General features: G+C 31.7%; 1 protein-coding gene across 1 annotated transcript; it reads left to right on the forward strand.

Moving 5' to 3' along the window:
* The first annotated feature begins 3,848 nt into the window (after positions 1-3,848).
* LOC114169559 (putative disease resistance protein At4g27220) lies at positions 3,849-8,805 on the forward strand. The gene is made up of 5 exons (XM_028054767.2): positions 3,849-4,007; positions 4,127-6,917; positions 7,152-7,430; positions 7,536-8,313; positions 8,431-8,805. Exons 2-5 carry the CDS (start codon positions 4,143-4,145, stop codon positions 8,457-8,459), a joined length of 3,861 nt encoding a protein of 1,286 aa, XP_027910568.1. The 5' UTR covers positions 3,849-4,007; positions 4,127-4,142; the 3' UTR covers positions 8,460-8,805.
* The last annotated feature ends 14,318 nt before the right edge of the window (positions 8,806-23,123 follow it).

Raw genomic sequence — 23,123 nt, forward strand, 5'->3', positions numbered from 1 at the left:
TTTTTTGTATTTTATTATATATATTTATTTGTATTTATGTTTGATTTTATTTTTTATATTCAAATTTTATTGTTACTATGAGTTGTAATTTTTATATTATTTTTCGTAAACAAAAGATATTATAAATATATATTTTTTTCTATATAAGATTATTCAATTTCATATTTTAAATATATTGTATTTATATATATTGTAATTTCCCTCATTTTATATATTTAAAAAAATACATCTAATTAAATTTATGTGATTTTTGTTTTATTACAACATACTCTATAGCTAAAATTATTTGTTCTTTATAAAATTATATATGAAATACTAAAATTATTTGTTCTTTATAAAATTATATATGAAATAAAATATGTTTTATTATTATTATAGTTCTAATCTATATTAATTAACTTATATATTTTTTACGATGTTTAGGGTTTAGGGTTTAAATAGATAAATAAATTTATGAAAGTAAAAGTAAAATTTAGATTTAGTTTACGAAACAAATACATTACTTCCACACATATATAAAAATTATTTTTATAAGAACATTTAATTGTTAAATATCTTTGTGAGTAAATGTTAAACTAACTTGCGATTAATATATTTTAATTACTTATAAAATATAAATATTAACATCAAAGAATATTAGTTTTAAATATAATATAAATAAATATTAAATTTAATTTTTAGGTATAAATATTTACATTAGTATCTCATTTATAATGCTTATTAATAACTTTAAACATTTGAAAAAAGTCATATTTTTACTAAAATTATAAATTAAAACATATAGATTTTAAAAAAAAATCAAATATATAGTCTTATTTAATCTTTTAATATACACTATTTTCCTCTAATATATCAATTATATTTTTTTACTGATAATGGTTACACATGTAATCCTAATACTAAATATATGTTAAGAATAATTTTTTAATACATATTCTTAATTTTTGGAGTGTTTTACTACAAATGGATATGACATTCTAAAATTGTCAATATCATTATAAGTAGCAATAGTGGTTGTATACTAAAAATAGATTAATTTTTTTTAATATCATTTTATAAGTTTCAAATACAACACGATAATTCTCTGTTGTACATGATTGTTTCTATAGTAAAAAATGATATAATTTTATTTAGGTCGTAACCAATGTATTTTATTATTTTTTTCAAAGTATTTTATCGAAATACCTATTTTAAATTATTTTAATTGGTTGTAAATAGTGTCATGAATCCAAATTAATGTTTAAATGACATAATTATAAACTATAATTGATGAAATGTCTTATTCTATAAAGACTACAAAATCTTATGCATGATTTGTCCATACATTTTGAAAAAATTGTTCATTTAGGGAGATTCAAATATATTTTTCTTCATTGTGTACATGGATTAGTCGAATTTAAAATCCTAATTGAAAATTCTCCAACAAAAAGTATCAAGATTGGAGATGGGTGAAGAACTATGTATTTCTAATTATTGGAAGAAAGTTGTTAAATAGTATTTGAATATAATGATATTAGATATAATCAAAACATTAAAGTTCTATGTGTTTAAGTACTATGTTATTGCAAAATTTTGTCTAATTTTTAGTATAATTGTTGTTTATAATAACAAAAAAAGAATCTTTTAAAATGTCCAAGTACAAAATATCATGATTTAAGTAATTTGCATTCAAATTTTTACTTTTATTTTGTATAAACAAGAGAACTTTATATTGAAAACATGTTTTATGTATTAAGTTCTTCTAAGGAGATCGAATTCATTGTTTCATTTGACGTATCCTATGTATAACGACTTTTTAATACTCAAATCAAATACATACTTGAACATGTAAAATAATTCATCTAAACATTATTAAATTCAAAAAAATTAGGTTTACAATCATTCTTACTATTTCTGCCAACAATCATTCTATTTATAATAAAACCAATCCTTCTACCACTATCAAACATTCATAAAACAAACCAAGAGATCTCAAATCGATTCAAAAAAATGATTATAAAATAAAAAATAAATAAATACTACAAATGGGTTACTGGAAACTTAATTGATCAAACCATGGAACCTAGATAAAAATCGACTTATCTTATCCGTATTAATTAGAAGACACAATTTTGGATTTTTTTTAAACTATAACATGTTGATGAACACTTCTTCCCCGAAGAAATCAAAACACCAAACTGATAAATTCTATAAAAAAAATCCTCTAGAAGAAAAAAAAAAAAGAGGTATGAAGTGAATATTTTATCAAATATAATAATAATTATATTAAATGTAACTTTTAACGATGTCGATTTCAATATAATTTATGTTTAATTATTTAATTTTTTTATATTATTAAACTTTTTATTAAATATTATATTTATAACTATACATAATTATATATCTAAATAAAATTATATAAAAAAATTAATTATATTAAAATAATAATAATTATTTGTATTATTATTAATATTTTATTAAAATTAGTAGTTATTAATTAACTTATATATTTTTTTACAGTATTTTTTTAAATGAATAAATAAATTTATGAAAGTAAAAAATAAAATTTAGATTTAGTTTAACAAACAAAATACATCACTCAATCATAAATATCATAATTAGTTTCATAAAAATTAAATATTTTTGTGAGTTAAAGTTACACGAATATTTATGCAATTAATATATTTTAATTACTAAAAAGGATAAATATTAACATTAATTAAAGAATATTAGTTATAAATTTAATATAATTAAGTGTTTATCAAATTTAATTTTTGGATACAAACATTTACATTGCTATCTCAATTATAATTTTTATTTTAAAAACTTTAGATATTTGAAAAAAGAGTCATATTTTTATATAATTTAAATTATGTTTTTTACTAAAATTATAAAGTAAAAGGTATAAATTTTTAAAAATCAAATTATATAATATTATTTAATTCTTTTAATATACATAATGGTTACACATGTAATAATATTAAATATAATTAAAATCTTAAAATTCTAATTTTTAGTATTTTTATTTTGTCATTTATTTAAATTTTATATTTATAATAAAAAAATATATTTTGAAATGCCCGTGCGTTGCATGGGTATAAAAACTAGTTTAATTATAAATAAAAATAGAAAAAAATTAAAAAATTATCAAGTTAAAAAAACTATATTGCGCTTATATTTGAGAACAACAAAAAATTTCTAGAAAAACACACAAAAATAAAAGATCGGAATAATTGACGAGTAGGTTTTCAACGAATGAAAAAATAAATAAAGAAATCCCTGTTTGGTTGTTGAACGTGTTTCACATGGAGAATTGAATATGTAGTAAGTCAACAAAGGACTGGTAATCCTTGCTGGCGATTTCTGCAACTTGACGCTATTGTAGTTGAACAACGTTTTTAACATTGAATAAATATTAAAATTTAAGGTTACCAAAATATATAAGAACTTTAACCTCTGAAGTTTTTGTGTATACATTTTAGTTCACTGTGGCACCCATATTCCACGTGTCATAATCACGACCACAATAAAGTTGCGATTGCGAGTTTCTGCCACACATTTACGGCCCATAATTTGGTGCCTCTGCAATCTCTCTTTTGTCTCTGTCCCTGCTTCTCCATAAGAAACGACGATAACATCTGCAAACAAACGTATAAGATGTGAATATTGCAGGTTAATTTTTGGTAAAATAATAAGTAGAACTAATGTTGAATGCCACTGTTTCACAATGAGAAAGGATAAGATAGTGTACGTTTTTCTAGTGGCCATAGTTTACTAAAAATTTTAGTCAACACATCAAAATTTTATAATTTAATAAAAAAAAATAAGAACACTTAATTCTATATTATGTGTTATGATAATTTAGAATCACTTGATAAATTTCTTAAGACTATATGAAAGAAAGGGTTACCTACCCACTTTTATATTCCCGTCCATTATGAACTTAAGCAAGATAATTTTATTATGCTGAGAGAGATAGACATCATTCGGCTACTCCTATTCAGCATCCTCAGCACAAACAGAAACAGGTAAGTAAGATCCCGATTCACACACCCAGCAATAAAAAGCATTTTTTGTTTGAACTCTTGACTTTACATCAGAACGTAGAAGAAAATTTTGAGTTTTGTTGTTCCATGGATTTTGGCAGATAAACTCGGAGAACTATGGATACTATAGCGAGCGTGGCATCAAGCGTGGCTGTACCCCTGCTGCGAAACATCACCTACGTGTTGATGTACAGCACTTACCTGACAGAGCTGGAAACGGAGATTAAGAAGCTGCAGAGTGAGGAGAAGGAAGTGAGGCACACGGTTGAAGCTGCCAAAAGGGGCGGTGAAGAGATCGAGGACACCGTGCGTGACTGGTTCGACCGAGTGCGTGCAGCTGTGGAGCAGGGGCAGACATTCCTTGAGGAGGAAGAGAGGGAAAGGGTTGGATGCATGGACGTGTACTCGAAGTACATGAACAGCCAGAGAGCGAGAACCTTGGTGGAGATTATTAGGGAGGTAAGGAAAGAGACGTTTGATCGTGTTTCCTACAGGCGTGCGTTGAGATGCAATGTTGGTCCTGCTTCAAGAGAGTATGTTGCTATTCAATCGAGAACTGTGATGTTGAATGAGGTCGTGAAGATGCTGAAGGATGGTGGGGTTGACATTGTTGGAGTGTATGGAGTGGCCGGCGTGGGGAAAACTGCAATGGTGAAGGAATTGGCGTGGCAGGTTGAGAAGGATGGTTTGTTTGATGCGGTGGTGGTGGCCACCGTGACGGATTCGCCGGATGTGGGAAGGATCCGCAATGAGATTGCTGATGGGTTGGGGTTGAAGTTTGATGAGCTGACGGAGCTGGGGCGGGCGAGCCGGTTGCGCCAGAGGATCCGGCAGGAGCAGAGAATTCTTGTGGTGTTGGATGATGTGTGGGGGAAGCTCGATTTGACAAAGATTGGTGTGCCTTTTGGTGAGGACTACAAAGGTTGCAGATGCCAGTTGTTGGTCACATCCAGGAATCGTAATGTGTTGAGTTCTAATTTTGGTTCAGGGAAGTTTTATAGGCTTGAGGTTTTGTCTGAGGATGAAAGTTGGGAGTTGTTTGAGAAGAGGGCAGGGGATGCGGTTAGCGACCCAAGCATTCAATCAATGGCTGAAAAAGTAGCGAAAAGCTGTGCTGGATTGCCTCTTCTGATAGTCACAGTGGTGGAGGAATTGAAGAACAAGGATTTATATGCTTGGAAGGATGCACTGGAGCAGATAACGAGTTTTGAACTAGAAGGGGATCTTTATTCACCATTTCGTTCTGCTATTGAGCTGAGTTATGACCATTTGGAAAGTCAGGAACTAAAAACATTCTTCCTGCTTTTGGGTTCCATGGGAAATGGTTGCAGCACAAGAGATTTGTTGGTGTTTGGTTGGTGCCTGGGACTGCACAAACATGTTGACTCATTGGCAGATGGGAGAAACAGACTTCACAAATTGATAGACAACCTGAGAGCTGCTTGTTTGTTACTTGATGAGGGGAAAAGAGATTCTGTCGTGGCGCTTGAGGTGGTTCGACATGTGGCTGCCTCTATAGCATCCAGGGTCAAACCTTTCTTTACTGTGCAGAGAAACAAGGAATTTAAATGGCCCAGAATGGATTTCTTTAGAACTTGTCATCATATTTTCTTAGACAGGTGTTATATCCGCGAACTTCCTGAGGTGTTAGAATGTCCCAAGTTGAAGATACTCCAAATAAATAGTCAAGGTAACTATTTGAAAATCCCTGATGATTTTTTTGTTGAGATGAAAGAGTTGAAGGTGCTGAGTTTAGGAGGTCTAAATGGTACTCCATCGCTCCCTCCCTCTCTCAGCCTCTTGACAGACCTCCAAGCATTGTTTTTGTGTAAGTGCAAGTTGGAAGACATAGCTACTGTTGGGTCAATCACAAGTTTAGAGATTCTTAATTTGGAAAAATCTGAGCTTAAAGAGCTCCCTGCTGAAATAGGCGGATTAAATAATCTTCGGTTGCTAGATTTGACCGATTGCCCAACACTAGGAGGAATTCCTGGCAATGTGATTTCGAGGTTGACAAGCTTGGAAGAGCTCTACATGGGAAACTGTGATGTTCAAGGGGAGGCTAAGGAAAGCAAAACTCAAGACAATGATTCGAGTCTAGGTGAGTTAAAGCATTTGAATCAAATAACAACTTTGAATGTGCAGATAGAAGATACTTCAGTTTTTCCTAGAGACATGCTTAGCTTTGGGAGACTAGAAAGCTACAAGATTTTGATTGGGGATGGTTGGAAATGGTCTGAGGTGGAGTCTGAGAGTTACAAAACTTCAAGACTTCTTAAGTTAAATTCCGGTGCTGATCCAAGCATTCTAAAGGACTTTGGGATAAAGATGTTGATGAATAAAGCTGAAGATTTGTATTTAGCTGAACTGAAGGGTGTTCGAGAAGTACTTTACGAATTGAATGATGAAGGGTTCTCGCAATTGAAGTATCTCTGCATCCTAAACTGTGATGAAATGGAGAGCATTATTGGCTCAACGGAGTGGTCTTACAGCGATCATGCCTTCCCAAACTTGGAATCATTGATCCTTCACAATCTGATTAACATGGAGAGGATTTGCAGTGACCCCCTTCCAGCACAGGCCTTTAGGAAACTACAAGTTATCAAAGTAAAGGGTTGTGATAGGATGGAATTTCTTTTCTCGCATTCCATGGTTAAACACCTTTCTGAACTTGTTGAGATTGAGATTTCTGAATGCAAATCTATGACCAATATCTTATCTGGGCAAAGACAAGAGGATGCTGATGCTGGACAAACCGACAAGATCAGGCTCATAAACTTGAGTTCACTTACTCTACAATGCTTACCTTCCCTTGTTAGTATCTCTCCTGACTCGAGTACTGAGGCTTCTGAAAACGGCAATGGTTTCTCCAGTCAACTTTTTAATAACAAGGTACAAATACCACTTGTTCTTTTGTTTTCCAGACTTATAGCGATTCCAGTGCACTTTGAAAATTTGGTTTTTCAAATTTTCTTTCTGATATGGATACCGTTAAAAGAACATAGCTGAATTGATTAATGGAACTAAATCATTTTCTTTGTTGGTCAAATTTTACTGTTGTTAGTTAGAAAAGAATGTCGATCAATTTTTTTGATAATGATAATCTAACAGGTATAATCTTGGCAGGTTGAATTTCCGAACCTGGAGACCCTGAAGCTGTATTCAATCAATATCCACAAGATATGGAATCACCATCATTCTTACTTTGAAAACTTGACCTCTTTGACCGTAGATGGATGTGAAAGGTTGACATATATTTTCTCATACCCTGTGGCTATAAAACTTGTCAAGCTTGAACATCTTATACTTAGTTCGTGCAAATTCGTGGAAAATATATTTGTGCCTGATGAAAACTTGGGTCACACTCACATTCATCACTTTAGAAGATCCGCTCCAACAGAACTGGTGAGCATTTCAAATTGCTTCAAGCTTTTCTTTCGGTTAGTTCTTAGACTTATTGTTAGCATTCAATTGTGAAGCCTGAAACATGTTATTAACTGTATGATATAGATTCCAATTTTCACCAACCTAGAGACATTTGTGATTTCTCACATGGACAATTTGAAGGCAATATGGCCAGCTCTACTTCCTGAAAATTCGTTTTGTAAACTGAAAAAGATGGAAATAACATCCTGCAACAATCTCTTGAATGTGTTCCCATGTCATGTGCTAGACAAATTACAAAGCTTGGAATCACTGAATGTATGGAACTGTATGGCACTGGAAGTTGTATATGAAATTGATGCTATAAACAGAGAGCAAGAAGGTAGCAGTCAAAGAGTGCTGGACATTCCACTGAGAACTTTGTCTTTGGGTAACTTACCAAAGCTAAAGCATTTGTGGAATAAGGATCCTCAAGGAAATATCAAATTTCAAAACCTGTTTATGGTAAAAGCTTCTAAATGTCAAAGTCTAAAATATGTGTTTCCACTGTCTCTGGCCAAAGACCTTCTGCATCTCCAATTCCTTGAGATAAGTGATTGTGGTGTAGAGGAAATTATTGCAAGTGATAAGGGAGGGGTAGGGGCTCTTGGGTTTGTTTTCCCAAAATTAGTATCCATAAAACTTTTTAATTTGCCAGACCTTCAATGCTTTTGTAACGGAAATCACAACCTCAGATTTCCATTGTTGAATCAATTTTATGCTGTTGAATGCCCAAGAATGGAGACTTTCTCTGGGGGAATTTTAAGGGCATCGATTCTTAGAAAAATATTTATGACTCGGGAAGGAGATCAGTGGTACTGGGAAGGCGACCTTAATACAACTATAAGAAAGCTTGTCAATAGAGGTACGCAAGTGTTGATGAGAATTCTAGATTTTTAATTGCGATTCCTATATTTATGGTTTTAATTTGTTTCTCTGTAAAATCTTCAATGTACCATGTCATGTTATGTTGCGTATGCAGATCTCCAAACAAGATTAAGCATTTTGTAGAAATTTGAAGTCTGAAGTAGCAATCACTACAAAGTTTAGTTCTGGTGGAGCATGTTAGGAAGTTCTGCTTTGAAGACCATGGAGAAGTAAGAGAAACAGAACATGAGTAGAAAATTTTCTCGGCATGGCTGTTTTGGAGGAATAGGTAATACAGGTGTCACAAGAAACGGCATCACAATGACAAGCGCTACGGAAATTAGATACCATTTATTTCAGTAGTAATAGAATAGGATTATGTAAGTAATATATGTCAGCAAAAGTTTAACATATTTCTGTTGAAAACTTCTGTACTAATCTTATATCAACATTATTTATTATGTCATCGTATTCTTATCTTGCCTCAAAATTTGAGAGACATCTCATTAGTGGATAACAAATTGCACAATCTTGATGATGATACCAGGTAAACAACTTCCAGAATAAAATCTTGGAGCCTTTGGCTCACGCAATAATTTTTCATCGTTCAGCATAAGAATAACGGAGGACATGCCACGCCTCTCTTGTTTTTGTTATACACATAACAAATCCGCACGAATGCGTCGTGTGACTTCACTAAAATGACATCGTGGGAATGTCATTCAGAATTCTAAGCTTCAAGGAAATGACAGTTTAATAAACCTGTTCTTTTCTTGGAAATCTTATATTTTATGTATAAATTTCTCCGTTATTATCTCGTAATTTAATATTTAGTTTTTAAGAAAACTAAAATATTTTTGCTTACTTCACCTTCATTATTGTTGACATTTTGTAAACTATTATTAACGGAGCATAAAAATACTCCCAAAATTTATTTCAGATTAAATCAACTTTTTTACTTAATTATTTTTATTTAATTTTTTGTACGAGTGCAAACTAATATTAATACAATGAAAGGAAATTATAAGATTTTATTCAATTAAATATACGCAAAAAATATATTAAATATTAAATACGCCTATATAATTAAATTTAATGCTCCATACTTGTTTCTTGCTATCGTATTGCGATTGCTAATATTGTTACAAGATTTTACTGTAGAAGGAAATGTTATAACTTCTATCAATACGTAAAAGCAAGCATTAAATGAGTAAGAAAATGTGAGAATGTTAAGTCGTTACGTCTTTAAAAATCCGAAGCATCAATATGTCATCATACTTAATAATCTCCTTCTCTCTTAAAAATATTAAATTTTACGTATTAAATGCTTTATCTTCAATAATATTTCATGATTATCAAATATTGTATCTACAGCTTCATTAATTATTTTTATAGTCATTAGCATATGTAAATTATTATAAAGAGGAGCAGAAATAAAGATATTTACAAAACCATTTCAGTTAAATAAAATTCGTACTTAATTATTTTTACTTAACTATTTTATCTTTATTTTTTTATATATGTATAAAAAAATCATTAATATTAATAAAAGAAAATTCTCATAGCATTTGTATTAAGTTTTTTAAATGATAAATAAGAATATATTACCGATCTTATTTTTGTTATTTTTACACGTTAAAATATCTAGGTAAATTGGTTAGTATAAAAAATATGTATAACACATGACACGAGTTAGCAAACATTTTATATATAGAGAGATAAATATCAAATGGTGGTTTTCTACTAAACATCAAAAGTTTTCGTAACAATAAAAGTACCTTAAATTGCACTTTCTCATCTCAGTTTAAGGGCGTTGGAATATTAAAATATATATATATATATATATATATATATATATATATATATATATATATATATATATATATATATACCACTTTCTGAAACAAATTTATTAAAATAACCTATTTTTGTCATTAAATGCTAGTTAGATTGAGATAAAAGGAGTAAATGATTTGAGGATAAATTCGTAATAAAAGATTAATATTTTATTGAAATATGAAAAGAATTGTCAATTTAAAATTAGTGCATGGTGACGGTGTAAGTACGTTTTATCTATTTAAATTATATTTTTCGAAATAAGGAGATTCTAAATTAGCGATTCCTTGTATAAAATGAAATTTTTTACTGCAAAGGACTAAATTCAATGACAACCAAGCACTTGAGCACGGCACTGAATTCAAGATTCCACGATGCAAACACGAAGTCTAGAAGTTATAATATGCTTAGTCGCACTAAATATATTAATGTGAAAAAATATAAAATAAAATTATTTGGAAGTTTATATTTAAACAATGTGATTAATGTTTCACTGTAGCACTCTACAGAGTTTTCCTATATGTAAAAAGAAATAGATTCAATTAACCCCTCATCATAATACATATAGAATAAATTCTATAAATAACAGTTTCAATACATGTGTACAACATTGATGAGGGATCGTATTCTTATAAATGATTTCATACCAATTATTTTGTATATAAACCCTTTCGCTTCATACATTCAATTATAATATCAACAACAAGGCTAAATTTACGTTATTTGTATTGCAGTTTTGTTTTGGAGATCAAGATGGCTAAGATTTCTTTCACTTTGATTTTCACTCTTACCCTAATCATTACAGGTATATATAAAAAAATTTCTATATTTTTTTTATTATTATCCAAGTTCTAGTTGTGTTGTAAAAACAATATCGGGTTTCATTGATATATCCCTCGTTTAGCAGCCGTTTTACGTGGTACTAATTAATGCAGTAGACTAATGGTTCTATATCATCATAGTTTTATTGAGGCATGTGATGTATGTCTCTGTATCTTTGTGAAGAACATATTTGTAATATTCCTTACATTTATTTTTCTTTCTCTTCCTTTAACATTTTCATAGCCATCTCAAGAACAAGTGGAGCAATGCCAGAAAAACAGTGTATGCAAGTATTGGATCCAAATCACTGCAACCACAATTCCTGTCGTTTGAATTGTGAGGAACAGTATCACGGAATTGTATATTGCGTTGACGTAAATCCCTACAAATGTGTTTGTATATACGATTGTCCTCGATAGAAGGACATGTCCTAATGTTCAATTTGGAATACACAAGAATAAGAAAATAAAATGATTATTGTCACTCTATACTTTACTATTAGTGTGTCTATATTTTATTTTTCGACGATGTTACAAAAAACGTACTTAGCCAATGATTTCTAAACATAAAACAGTAGAATTAACGGGAAAATAAGTGTTGAGAACGAAAGCACATGTAGATGTCTTCTTGCTTACTACTTTTTTTTTTTCTTTTTTCTTTTTGAATTCAGATGAGTATTATGACCTAAAATCAAAGAGTTCAACAAACGTAATTTGATTTAACCGGTACATTGAAAAAGTAAATAACCAATTCAAATTCGAGAATGCCAGATCTTTTTAATAATCCATTTAGTAAACAGAAAATAAATAAAATAGAAATAAATAGTCGAAATATGATGTTCGATATAAAAAAAATGGAGTGAAAAAAAATAAAATAAAAGAAGAGAAATATATAAGAAGATTATTTGGTTGAAATAAAATAAATAAATAATAAAATAAAAATTAATATTTGTGATTTTTAAATTTAATAAAAATAAATATCATTATTGTTTTTCAAATGTAATTGATAATCAATATTTAATTACTTTTTATTGCTAATTAGACAAATTTTTTTCTTTTTATTTTATTTTTTTATTATTCAGAATAATTTTAATATTATTATCATTTATTTTGTACTACTATTGTAATAATATAAAAACATCTTAAGTGAGATAAAATTTTTATAGTAAACACTTGATTATTTCATTACTAAAAAGATTTGGTATAAATAGAAATCAGTTAAATAGTTTTCATTATTTCTTTATAAGAAAGAACCTTCTCCTCCTTTACTTTCTATTTAAAAGTTTTATAATAGACATTTGATTATTCTATTATTAAAAAAAATTAATATAAATAGAAATAATTTAAACATAATTCATTTTATATTATTTCTTTGAAAGAAAGAAATATCTCTTCCCTCTACTTTTTTATCTAAAAATTCTAACCTTCTTTACTCGTTTGTATGAAGATCAAAATATATTGTAGAATTCTTTGTGAAGAGACTTACCCTAATATTAGATCATTTTAGAGAGTAGAGTAAGTTACATTTTTGTTCTTTTTAAAGTCGTTTGGGTTTGGGGTTTTCATGTAGGGACCATGGGTTGCATGTCTAGTTTAGAAACTCTTGATAAATCTCTATTTAATTAAAATTTAAAGTATGATCAAATCAATGATATGATTTCTTCTTGTGTAGATATTGCTTTCTTCTTGTGTATATGATTTTGGTTAGTGATGGAAAATCTTTACACAGGGGACCAACCACAAGAACAATGGTCGGGGGCATTCAAGAAAATTGAGTATCATCTGAGATGGGTGGGCCTAAGCTATTATTGGGTTGTATTTTGGATCAAGTAGTATAGGACTTTATTGGGTTACATTTGGCCCTTGAATTGGACTCGAGCATTGTAAAGTATAATTTTGGTCCTAGAGTATATGTGCTTTGGTGTGAGACACATAAGACACTAGTGCAGAAAAAGCCTATTACAAAGGTTATTTTGGACTTATTACATCGACCATATCACCGATGTGATAGTTTCTGATGTAGTAAGTGTTTGATATATTACATCGTTTGCTGACCCGCTGTAATAGCTATAACATATTACATCGGTGCAACTTTAACCGCTGTAAGAGCTTCAAAAATAAGAAATCAGAACCAGAACATATTACATCAGTTAAGGTAAGAACCAATGTAATATATTGTATATTACATCGGTTATGGTCACAACCGATGTAATAGGGATATGTTTTTTTTTTCAAAAGTTAACTTGTTTTGGGAACTATCCAATAACTTGCAAAAGTCACAAAAAATCCAGATTCCAAACAATTCAAATTTTCGTTTCCTAAGATACAATCATTTACTAAATCCTATCAAAACTATTAGGCTAAATGTTAAGGCCACAAAATACCTTACATATCCAAAATAAAACATTAATTTCTAATGGCTATCAAAACTAATGTTTTAGCCTAAAAAAATATCTTGCCCATTCCTTGGGAATTTCTTCAATTTTATCTTTACCCAATGGCTCGACTCCATCAAAAACCTGAAATATGAAATATATTAATTATGGTGTATCATAGGAAGCAAAGTTAATCATCAATAATTGAATTAACTCCGGCCCATGAATCAACAAAGGTGGCACGAGCTATAGTCCACATCCAATGCATAACGTAGTATCCGTACTCAAAGCTTCCACGTTGCCTATTGCACTAATATATGAAATTTATGTAATTAATATATGAAGAACTAAGACATCTTAGTTGATAATATGTAGATTCAATGCAAAGTACATACCTTAGGATAAATCCAATCCAGATGAGATGAAGATGTAGTGGATTTACCATCCAAGACACCACTTACATTAGTATCACTAAAATAAAAGTCATTAGTAATTTACAATATAATCATGATAAAACACATTACATTTTTAATGAACACATACCTTTGTATTAAAGTTTTCATTACATGTTGATATTTCTATTTTTTTTAATGTTTTTGAATTATTTGAAAAATAGTATTAAATGATGTGAGTGGCCAGATAAACACTAAAGGAGAAAGAAAACGTTTTTCATTTTTTAGATTTTTTATATTTTTGTGAATTTTCATGATTTTCAAATACTTTTGGTTCTTTAAAAAAAACATGTGTACAAAAAGATGGGAAAAAAATAAAATGAAGGTAAAAAAAAATAAAACAATTTTTGGAGGGTGTAGGCATAAAACACAATGGGGTGTAATGAGTAAAAAATTGAAAATAGAGTAAAAATACAAGAAAGGTGTAAATTGTGAAAATTTGGGTGTAGTTAGCAAACACAATCAGACCCAAAACAATACCAACAGAAAACATGGGGTGCGAGATTAACAATTATGGAGGTGCGCAAAGAAGTTTCTAAAGTAAAGGAGGGTGTGAGAAATAAGTTAAAGGTGCGAAAAGTAAAGAAAAAAAGCAAGCCCAAAAATGACAATAAAACATGCAAAGAGAGTGGATTCAGTAAAATAGGGTGTTGCACAAAGGAAATGAAAACACAATAAAACCCAAAACAAGACCAACAGAAAACATGGGGTGCGAGATTAACAATTATGGAGGTGCGCGAAGAAGTTTCTAAAGCAAAGGAGGGTGTGAGAAATAAGTTAAAGGTGCGGAAAGTAAAGAAAAAAAAAAGCAAGCCCAAAAATGACAATAAAACATGCAGAGAGAGTGGAGTAGCCCAAATCAAACAAAAAGTGGCAGGACAAAAAATTGGTCAAGAAGTAGCCTAGTCTCCTTTCTTCTCAAAATAGAAACCACGAAGGTTTATTTTTCTCCTCTCAGCCATGGAACCAAAACCAGCACCAACCATCAATAATGCCACACCTATTTCGGCAGGCCACGAATGCTGGCGACGACACCGACCACCACCAGAAGTTTCACTGGCGACAACGCATTTTGTTTCTTCCTTCTTCTCCATAATTGTTCACCAAAACAACACCTCCATCTTTACTTCACCTCGCCGCCTCAAGGTCGTCGCCGTCGAGGAAATCACCGATGTCGTTGGTACGAATAGGGGGTGCATCTTCTCCTCTAATCTGTGAGCTCTCCAAGACCGAACATAGGTCCCCCAACGACAATGTTGGTGATCGAAACTAGAGCCACTACCGTGACCACGTTAGGGTTATCACCACAACCGTAATTCACTGCCGCCACCCCTAGCGTGCTATTCGAAGATTGTGATGCTAATGGGGGAAGGATGTTAGAATGAACGAGCAAAGAATGGTGAGGATCTATTATTTGGTTATGTGGTGATGAATGATGGGGAAAGATTTTGTTTCAAGTGCGGGCTACAGGAAAAGGAATATGGGGATGATTGGTTTCGATGAAGGTGAATGAATGAAGGAATGGAAAGGATGATGGTGATAAAACTTTGTTAAAGGCTGGAGGTACGATGAGGGCGTGAGGATTCAGTCGAGGGTGATAGTGATTTCGATTAAAACAACACTGTGATTCAAGCAATAATAATGTAGTAACGTACACAACAAATTCAATATGAGTCAAGTAAATGACATGCAAAGCTCGATATACAACTACATTGTGTTCATTTTCAAGCACAACACAACTGCATCACGTTCACCTCAAACATTCAAGCATTCAGATGGAGTACTTACTTCTGGCGGTCCCTATCAGTTGTGTTGGTGGCTTCACGTCTCAAACAATCCTTCCCCTTGGCTCGCTTCTCTTCTCTATTTTTTCTCCTTGATGTTATTATGCACTATATTTTTGAAACTGTAAAATCCCTCCTTCGAGGGAGCTGCTCCTTGTGTTCTGTTCTTATTTTTTTGAATTCCTTCCTCCAACCTCGAGTTATAAGATTGAAAGCAGATGTTGCTTGCTGCTCCTTCAGCCACCATGAGTATGGCAAGCCAGTCACCACATGTAATTCCCAATTCACACACAAAAAGAATGATAGCATAATTGTTGCACCGTTGAACATTTCTCAATTAACTAAAAAAGGAAGATATAGGTTGGTTGTTACAGAGTCTCTAATTTGACTTTTTGTTTTTTTTTCTATTTATTCCTTTTTTTAAATTAATTTGAAGATTAATGTTTATTATTATTATTTTTTATTGTTTTTTTTAACTAAAATGAAAAACAAAATGAGGTCATAATAAAAGAAAGAAAAATAATATAATAATACTAATACTAATAATAATAATAATAATAATAATAATAATAATAAAAGCAAAATAAAAAATAAAATAAAATAATAATAATACTAATAATAAAAAAAAGATAAGATAAGTATATATATATATATATATATATATATATATATATATATATATATATATATATATATATATATATATATATATATATATATATATATATATATATATATATATATATATATATATATATATATATATATATATATATATATATATATATATATATATATATATATATATATATATATATATATATTCTCTCTCAAACTAAAACATATTTTTTACTTTTTATCTTTATTTTTTTTAATTTTTTTTCTCAATTCAAATTTAATTTTTTTTTCATTATTATTTTTTATCACTATTATCCGAACAAAATTGGGTGTTGACAGGTAGTAGTCGTCAATTATACAAGTCATTTAGTGGGTGGAAGTTGTGTCAGATGTTAAGGAGGCTCCGATAAAAGAGGTAGCTGAATCCAACCTTCCATAAAAGAATGGATATGAATAGGTATCCCCAATTGTGACATGCCAATTTTCGCTGTTCTGGTGGTCTCGACTACTGGAGTCGTGGCTTGGGTGCATTTGTGTGTTCGAGAAGGATGCGACGCACTATATTGTGTCGTTGGAGCGTGTTAGTGTTGTGGAGAACGTGTGCCACGAACGAGAGCAAGTCGAAGAGGACTTTTTCTACATGTATATGTGTCACTTCTCGCAATTGCATGTGCGACTTCCATTCAATGACTTCACTATGAGGGTGCTATGTTTGTTGAACATCGCACCTACCTTGCTGCATCCTAACAGTTGGGTGTATTTGCAAGCATTTAGGCTGCTGTGTCGGCCATTGTATCTTCAACCGTCTCCTCAAAGATTCCTTTATTCTACGATACTTGTCCTAAGGATCCGATTACATGGCTATCCTTGGTAAGTTTACCTAGAATAAGCATTTTGACGCGTTTTCGCAGTCCTAGAGAATTTATGTATAAAGTCTTCAAGGTTGTGGTAAAGTCGACTAGTCGCTCAATATTTTATGACGACAATAGGAATACCAAGTTTCCTTTTTTTTTTTTGGACCGACAATCCATGGCGCTATAAGGGCACAAAAAAGGAGGAGTTGTCAGTGGAGGATAGGTGGATCGTAGAGATACTTGAGAAGTTTTGTAATAAGTTGCTTACTAAATGCTTAGTCAAGATTTATTTATTCGTTCATCCCCTTGTTAATTTAGAAGATATCTTTACTTAGACTGCTTGCTTTTCTTGTAATATGAATACTAATGAATGGTATTGCCTTTATGTAGGTCATATGGCTCAACAAGGGAAGAAAACTTTGAGCTTGTTCAAGAGTCTTAGGAAGGAGCTAGTGGAAGAGGCTAAGAAAGTCGGGCACTTCAAAGTGTGGAACATGAAGGAGCCATTTGTAGAGTTTCAAGTACAAGACGGAACAAAGAGGAAAGCAATGGTGCCTGTCCAAAAAAGAGTGGGGAAAGATGTTAAAAAGGTCAGGGCTGAACTCTTGGGTCCTGGTTCTTCAACTACAGTCAAGAAGCCAAAATCTGGCAGTTGGAATCTTCAGAGACAACTTTTTGCCCGGACATTGAAATAAGCTTGGATGAGGCTATTTTTACTTCGCTGGACAACATGGAACCAAATGCCTTGGTGAAGGTTATGGTGGAGTTTAACATCAAAGCTCTGATCTTGAGCCGGAAGGTCGGCGAAATGCTAGAGAAGTAGCTGAAGGAGAAGGAAAAAGAAAAGATGGTGAAGATGGAAGAAGAGCTGACCTAACTGCAGACAACTCATGAGGAGGAAAAAAATGGCTTGGGCGAATGAGAGGGAAGAATTAATAGCTAAGAAGAAGCGACTAAGTTCTTGGAAACTCTGATGCTTGGATTTCGAGTAGAAATATAAGGAGAAGGTGAAGGATCTAGAGGTTGACAATAAGGAGCTGAAAGATATCAAGGTATAGATGTCAAGCTTAAGGACTTGAAGAAATATGTGGTGCAAGAGCACATAAATGGCATTAATAAAGGTTTGCGGCAAGCGACATTTTTCCATAGCGAGGTGAATGTTGATGATCCTTATTATGATGTTAACAAGAATGTCTTTGAGGGTCGACTGCTACATAAGAAAGAGATGGAGGCCACAAAAACTTCGGAGGAACGTGAAACCAACAATGCTGGCACCGTTGTTGGGGAAGATGAAGCAGCCAACGAGGAGGTTGAAGTTGTTGAGGAGTAGGCAATACTTGGATATGTATTTTGTTGTTGTTTTGTTTAGCCAGATGTGATTTGATCCTAAAAACTTTAGGAACTTCTATAATAATTAGTACTTCATTTACTTTGCAATGACTTGAAAAATGTATGTGTGAACTTTTTCACGAATATATTAAATCTTATTTCGGATATTCTTCATAAAATTCTTTTGTTTATTTCGTGGATGTTAATTTATCATGATTAATTCGCGTAATAGATTGACTTTTTTATCATAACCGCCCGTTTATGTATAGGGAAATTATGACAACTTTTTTGTTCGACCAAGACCGCATATTTAATTTGTTGGTAAGAATTTGGTTTTGTTTAATTAGGACCACTTAGTGGTGGGAATTGTGATAATTGTTTTTATTCGACCCAAATCGTGTACTTAAGTAGGTGGTAGGGAAGTTGGTATGTTCAACCAGAACCACTTACTAGTAGGGAACTTATGATAATTGTCTTGTTCGACCAGGATTGCTTAATTAAGTAGGCAGTAAGGAACTCGTTATATTCAACCAGGACTGCTTACTTGAGTAGGCGGCAGGGAACTAGTTTTGTTCAATTAAGACCGCCTACTTAGGCGGTAGGAAACTTATTTTGTTCAACTAGGACCTCCTACTTAAGTAGGCGACAGGGAACTATTTTGTTCAACTAGGACCGCCTAATTAAGTAGATGGTAGGGAACTCGTTTTGTTCAACCAGGACTGCCTACTTCAGTAGGCAGTAGGGAACTAGTCTTGTTCAACAAGGACCGCCTACTTAAGTAGGCAACAGAGAACTAGTAGAGAAATTTGGCAAGTAGTGTTTCAAAAGAAGGAACCCTTATTTTGTTGATGGAGGGGTGCCTCGTTAAAAACTCCCTGACCAAAACCCTTCTTAGGAAAAAAGACCGAGCGAGGAAAAAAAGTACACTTAGGGTTACATTTGATTGTTTATCTTTACAGCCTGGTCATAACGTGTTTCAGCTAAAATAAAATTTGAAATGAGATACATTCCAAGTATTTGGTATTACCTCTTTTGATAATTGTTCTAGCCTGTAAGCTCCATTTTTGACATCTGTAAAGGTGATCCCAATTAGCCGAGAACTTTTCATCCTTTTGTCTTACACTGCAAGCCATTCGCCACATAAGATCTCTTTTCACGAATGCTCGTGGTTGAAGCTTAGAGTTATACTTTGTTGTAGCTCTCTGTTTAGCTACCATATTTCTGATCTGAGTTTTTTCTCGCAATTTTGTTAGCAAGTCTAGGCTTGTGCGAAGACATTCCTAGATAAGCTTGTCATCGTAGTTCTTTCTTCGCAGCAAGGTTCTCCTATTTCGACCATTTAATAAATTCTTAAATATTTTTGAACAACGTTCACATCTTTCTGACATCTCACAAAAGCTTAAACAATAATTTAAAAAATAATTTTTATAACATAGACATCAATGTATCATTACAAGTGAAAATTATAAATTCTTAAAACTTTAAAAGATATAAAAATCACGAATGATTTCAATTTCAATATTTTTTTTTCTAAATTAGGATATATATTACCAAAATTGAAATTAAACATATATAGTTATAAAGTTTAAATTTAAAGTTTTAAATTGTATAAAACTATAAAAAAATGGGAACAAAGTTTTAAATGTGAAATTCAAAATCCAAAAAATTGTGAAAAAATGACTCTAATAGAGGAGCCTACCAAATGTCTAACCTTTGTATTTGTTCAGAGTCTATTCTTTTTATTTGTCTGTATGGTCTACATTTTGTAGTTTTCAATCGTTTACTATATATTTATATTTTGTTTGCATCGTCTAACGTTTGTATTTTTAAAGAATGTACTATTTATATTTATATGCATGGTCTATCATGTGTAGCTTTATACCGTCTACTCTTCACATTTTTTGTATCGTCTAACTTTTATATTTTTATAGGGTCTACTCAACAATTTCTATATTGTTCATCACTTTTATTATTAGGGAATCTACTATTACATTTTTTCTACATTTTTTACTCAATATTCATTTAAAATTGAATTTGATTTCTTAATTTTAATTAACTCAATCTTAATATATTATTTAAAATAATTATACATAATAATTTTTGTTAAAAATATATAAAAATAATTCAAATACCCACCACAGACAACCACCGCAACACCCACCATAGGCGCGTTTCGCCGGCGTTGGCAGCGAGCCTCCTCCTTTGATTTCTCTCTTTTACGCGAGGGTTTGCCTCCTCCGTACTTACTTTCGCGTGCTCTTTTCCCAGCCACCACGGCCTCCACGTTAGCCAGCGCCGTCTGCCACCAACACCCTCGTTAGAGATTTCACAACCGAAGAACACCCTTCTCTCTTTACTTATTCTCTCCTTGTGTGGTTATTGATTGTTGATAGTGAAGAGTGATGATGGGTTCATTGGTTATGGACTCTATTTTTCTGGTGTTATGTTGGTGGTGGTGTTGGAATTTTAAATGGATGATGCATATTGGATTCTATTGTATGATTGGGAGAATTGAAATTTCTGGCTTATGAAGGATGTGATTGCACCTTTAATAGGTTGGTATCATCCATGCTATCAACAAGCTTCATAATGACCTGCCTGGTTTGAACTTGGCAGTCTCACTGCACGCACCAGCCCAAGACATCCGTTGTCAGATAATGCCTGTTGCTCGTGCTTTCCCTTTTGTTAACGATTTTTAGTGATTTTGGAGGCTTTAATATTTCGTTATTGACTACAGTCTGCAGAAAATACTGATAAACATTTATGCCTGTCACTATAATTCCCAAGCCACCCTTATGCTCCAAAATGCAGCCACTGATGAATGGTAGTGTTATGACAGTGACATACCTCTACTATGTCATGAAAAATAAGACTACAATAGTAATACTTAACTTCTAACAAATTAATTTAGCTTAAATGTTCATGTTACACTCATAACCTTAATTTTTAATGAACAAAACATGGCGAAGTGCATTATATGGCTATAATTTGGGTCATGGCTGTCTAATATTTTGTTTCTAATGTTGATTAAGAGACGAAGGAGAATCTGTTAGAATTTTAATCTTGATGACTTTGCGGCAAAGAACATGGCGATCCAAGTGTAATACTTTGAATCCAAACTGAAAATGTATGAATTATGAGAAGAATAAAGAGATTTATGTAATGACTTTTTGGAGTTTTTCTTCTTTGAGACGAATATAAAATATGTCATTGTCATAACACCTACAGCTATTTATCTGCTCCATTACGCAATGCTAAGTACTAACCTTTTGCATATGATCTGAATTATGAAATAGGTGGTGAACTTAATACCTTTCAACATCTATATAACTTCAATTTAATTCTTGCCCTCAATTTTAAATGTCTCCTGGTTCATGTATTTTTTGTTTTAGTTTAATCTTACATAAATTAGAATTAGAAGTGTAGAACTATAGAGGTCATGGTGCATTGGCCGAAGTGCAACCAAGATGATATGAATGTGTAAGAATCTTTTAGGTTTGACAGAATTGGAGAAGGAAAATTTTTTGTGAGAATAATATTTTAAAACTAAGTTTAGAAGTATTGATTTTGTTTAATTTCTAGTACCTAAAAATTTATAAAATTACAATACTTATTTGTTTCTTCTAGTCTTATTCTAAAATTATGTTGCCTCTAATATAAATTATGTCTTAAGCTCACTATAAATTTATTTATTGGATCTAATGTGGATTAGAATTGGCATTTGCATAAACAAGATAAAAAAATGCCTTTGAAAACAAGGCACCTTGAACCATCTATACGTCAAGGCGTAGGTAGTTCATGACCGTTGTGTTAACTTATACACTATATCATATTTTTTGAAATTAAGTCTTCAACTAACTATTAGTCAATAGTACAAGCTTCTTTCGCCCAATTCTCAAATAATATAAGACACAAAGAGTTAGAGAAACAATAAATTACAATTAACAATAATTTTTTTTTTATATATTTTAGAGAAACGTTGTTCATTCTCAACCTGGGTTTGAATCTCCAGCAGGATGTTGCCGATGACGACGAAAGCGAGGAAGTCACCGAGCTCGATGCGAAGGAAGGAGAAGAAGCCGCCGGCGACTGGAACGCGTCGACAGCGAACTCGGTGTAGCAAAGGGGGGGGGGGGAGAGGAAGGCGGAGAAGCCGGAGGCTCCATAGGAGAGGACGATGGCAGGGCCAACTGAAAATAGGATCCTGACATGCCATTCCGTTTGACAGATGTCAATTGAAAGAGTTTAAAATTGAGGACTAATTCCATCCAATTCAAAATGCCATGAACTAAAATAGTGCAAACGTTAGGTGAGGGACTAAAATAAAAAATTAGCAATAGTTGAGGGACGAAAAACGTAATTAACCCTAAATTTAATTATACTTTTATAATTTCAAATTAATTTAATAATTATACTATAATTTTAAATTTTTAAAATTCGGTGCCTCGTGCACCACACGAGTAGAAATACTAGTATATAAACAAATTATGAACAATTTAAGTCATTGGTAAATAAAACACAGTTAACTAAACAAAACACAAATCCCTGACAACGACCTCAAACTTGTTATGTACAAGTAATAAAGTGGATAAGTCCAATATCATTTTCCCAAGAGACTCTCGTTGTGTAGAAAAATATGATTATTTACTAATTTAGGCAAAAAACTTTGAAGGAATGAAAATTATTGATTTGTAAATAAAATAAACCTAATTTCTAGAAAAATAATCAAATTGATTAAA

Source organism: Vigna unguiculata, chromosome 11 (assembly GCF_037176805.1).
Source record: "Vigna unguiculata cultivar grain cowpea cultivar isolate G323 ecotype 2 chromosome 11, ASM3717680v1, whole genome shotgun sequence".
Lineage (NCBI taxonomy): Eukaryota > Viridiplantae > Streptophyta > Magnoliopsida > Fabales > Fabaceae > Vigna > Vigna unguiculata.

Bases quoted from the DNA above. Each gene is read 5' to 3' on its own strand.
- LOC114169559 (XM_028054767.2), top strand. From the start codon at position 4,143: ATGGATACTATAGCGAGCGTGGCATCAAGCGTGGCTGTACCCCTGCTG. The intron at 6,918-7,151 runs GTACAAATACCA...TAATCTTGGCAG, and splicing joins GTCAACTTTTTAATAACAAG to GTTGAATTTCCGAACCTGGA. The intron at 8,314-8,430 runs GTACGCAAGTGT...TTGCGTATGCAG, and splicing joins AAGAAAGCTTGTCAATAGAG to ATCTCCAAACAAGATTAAGC.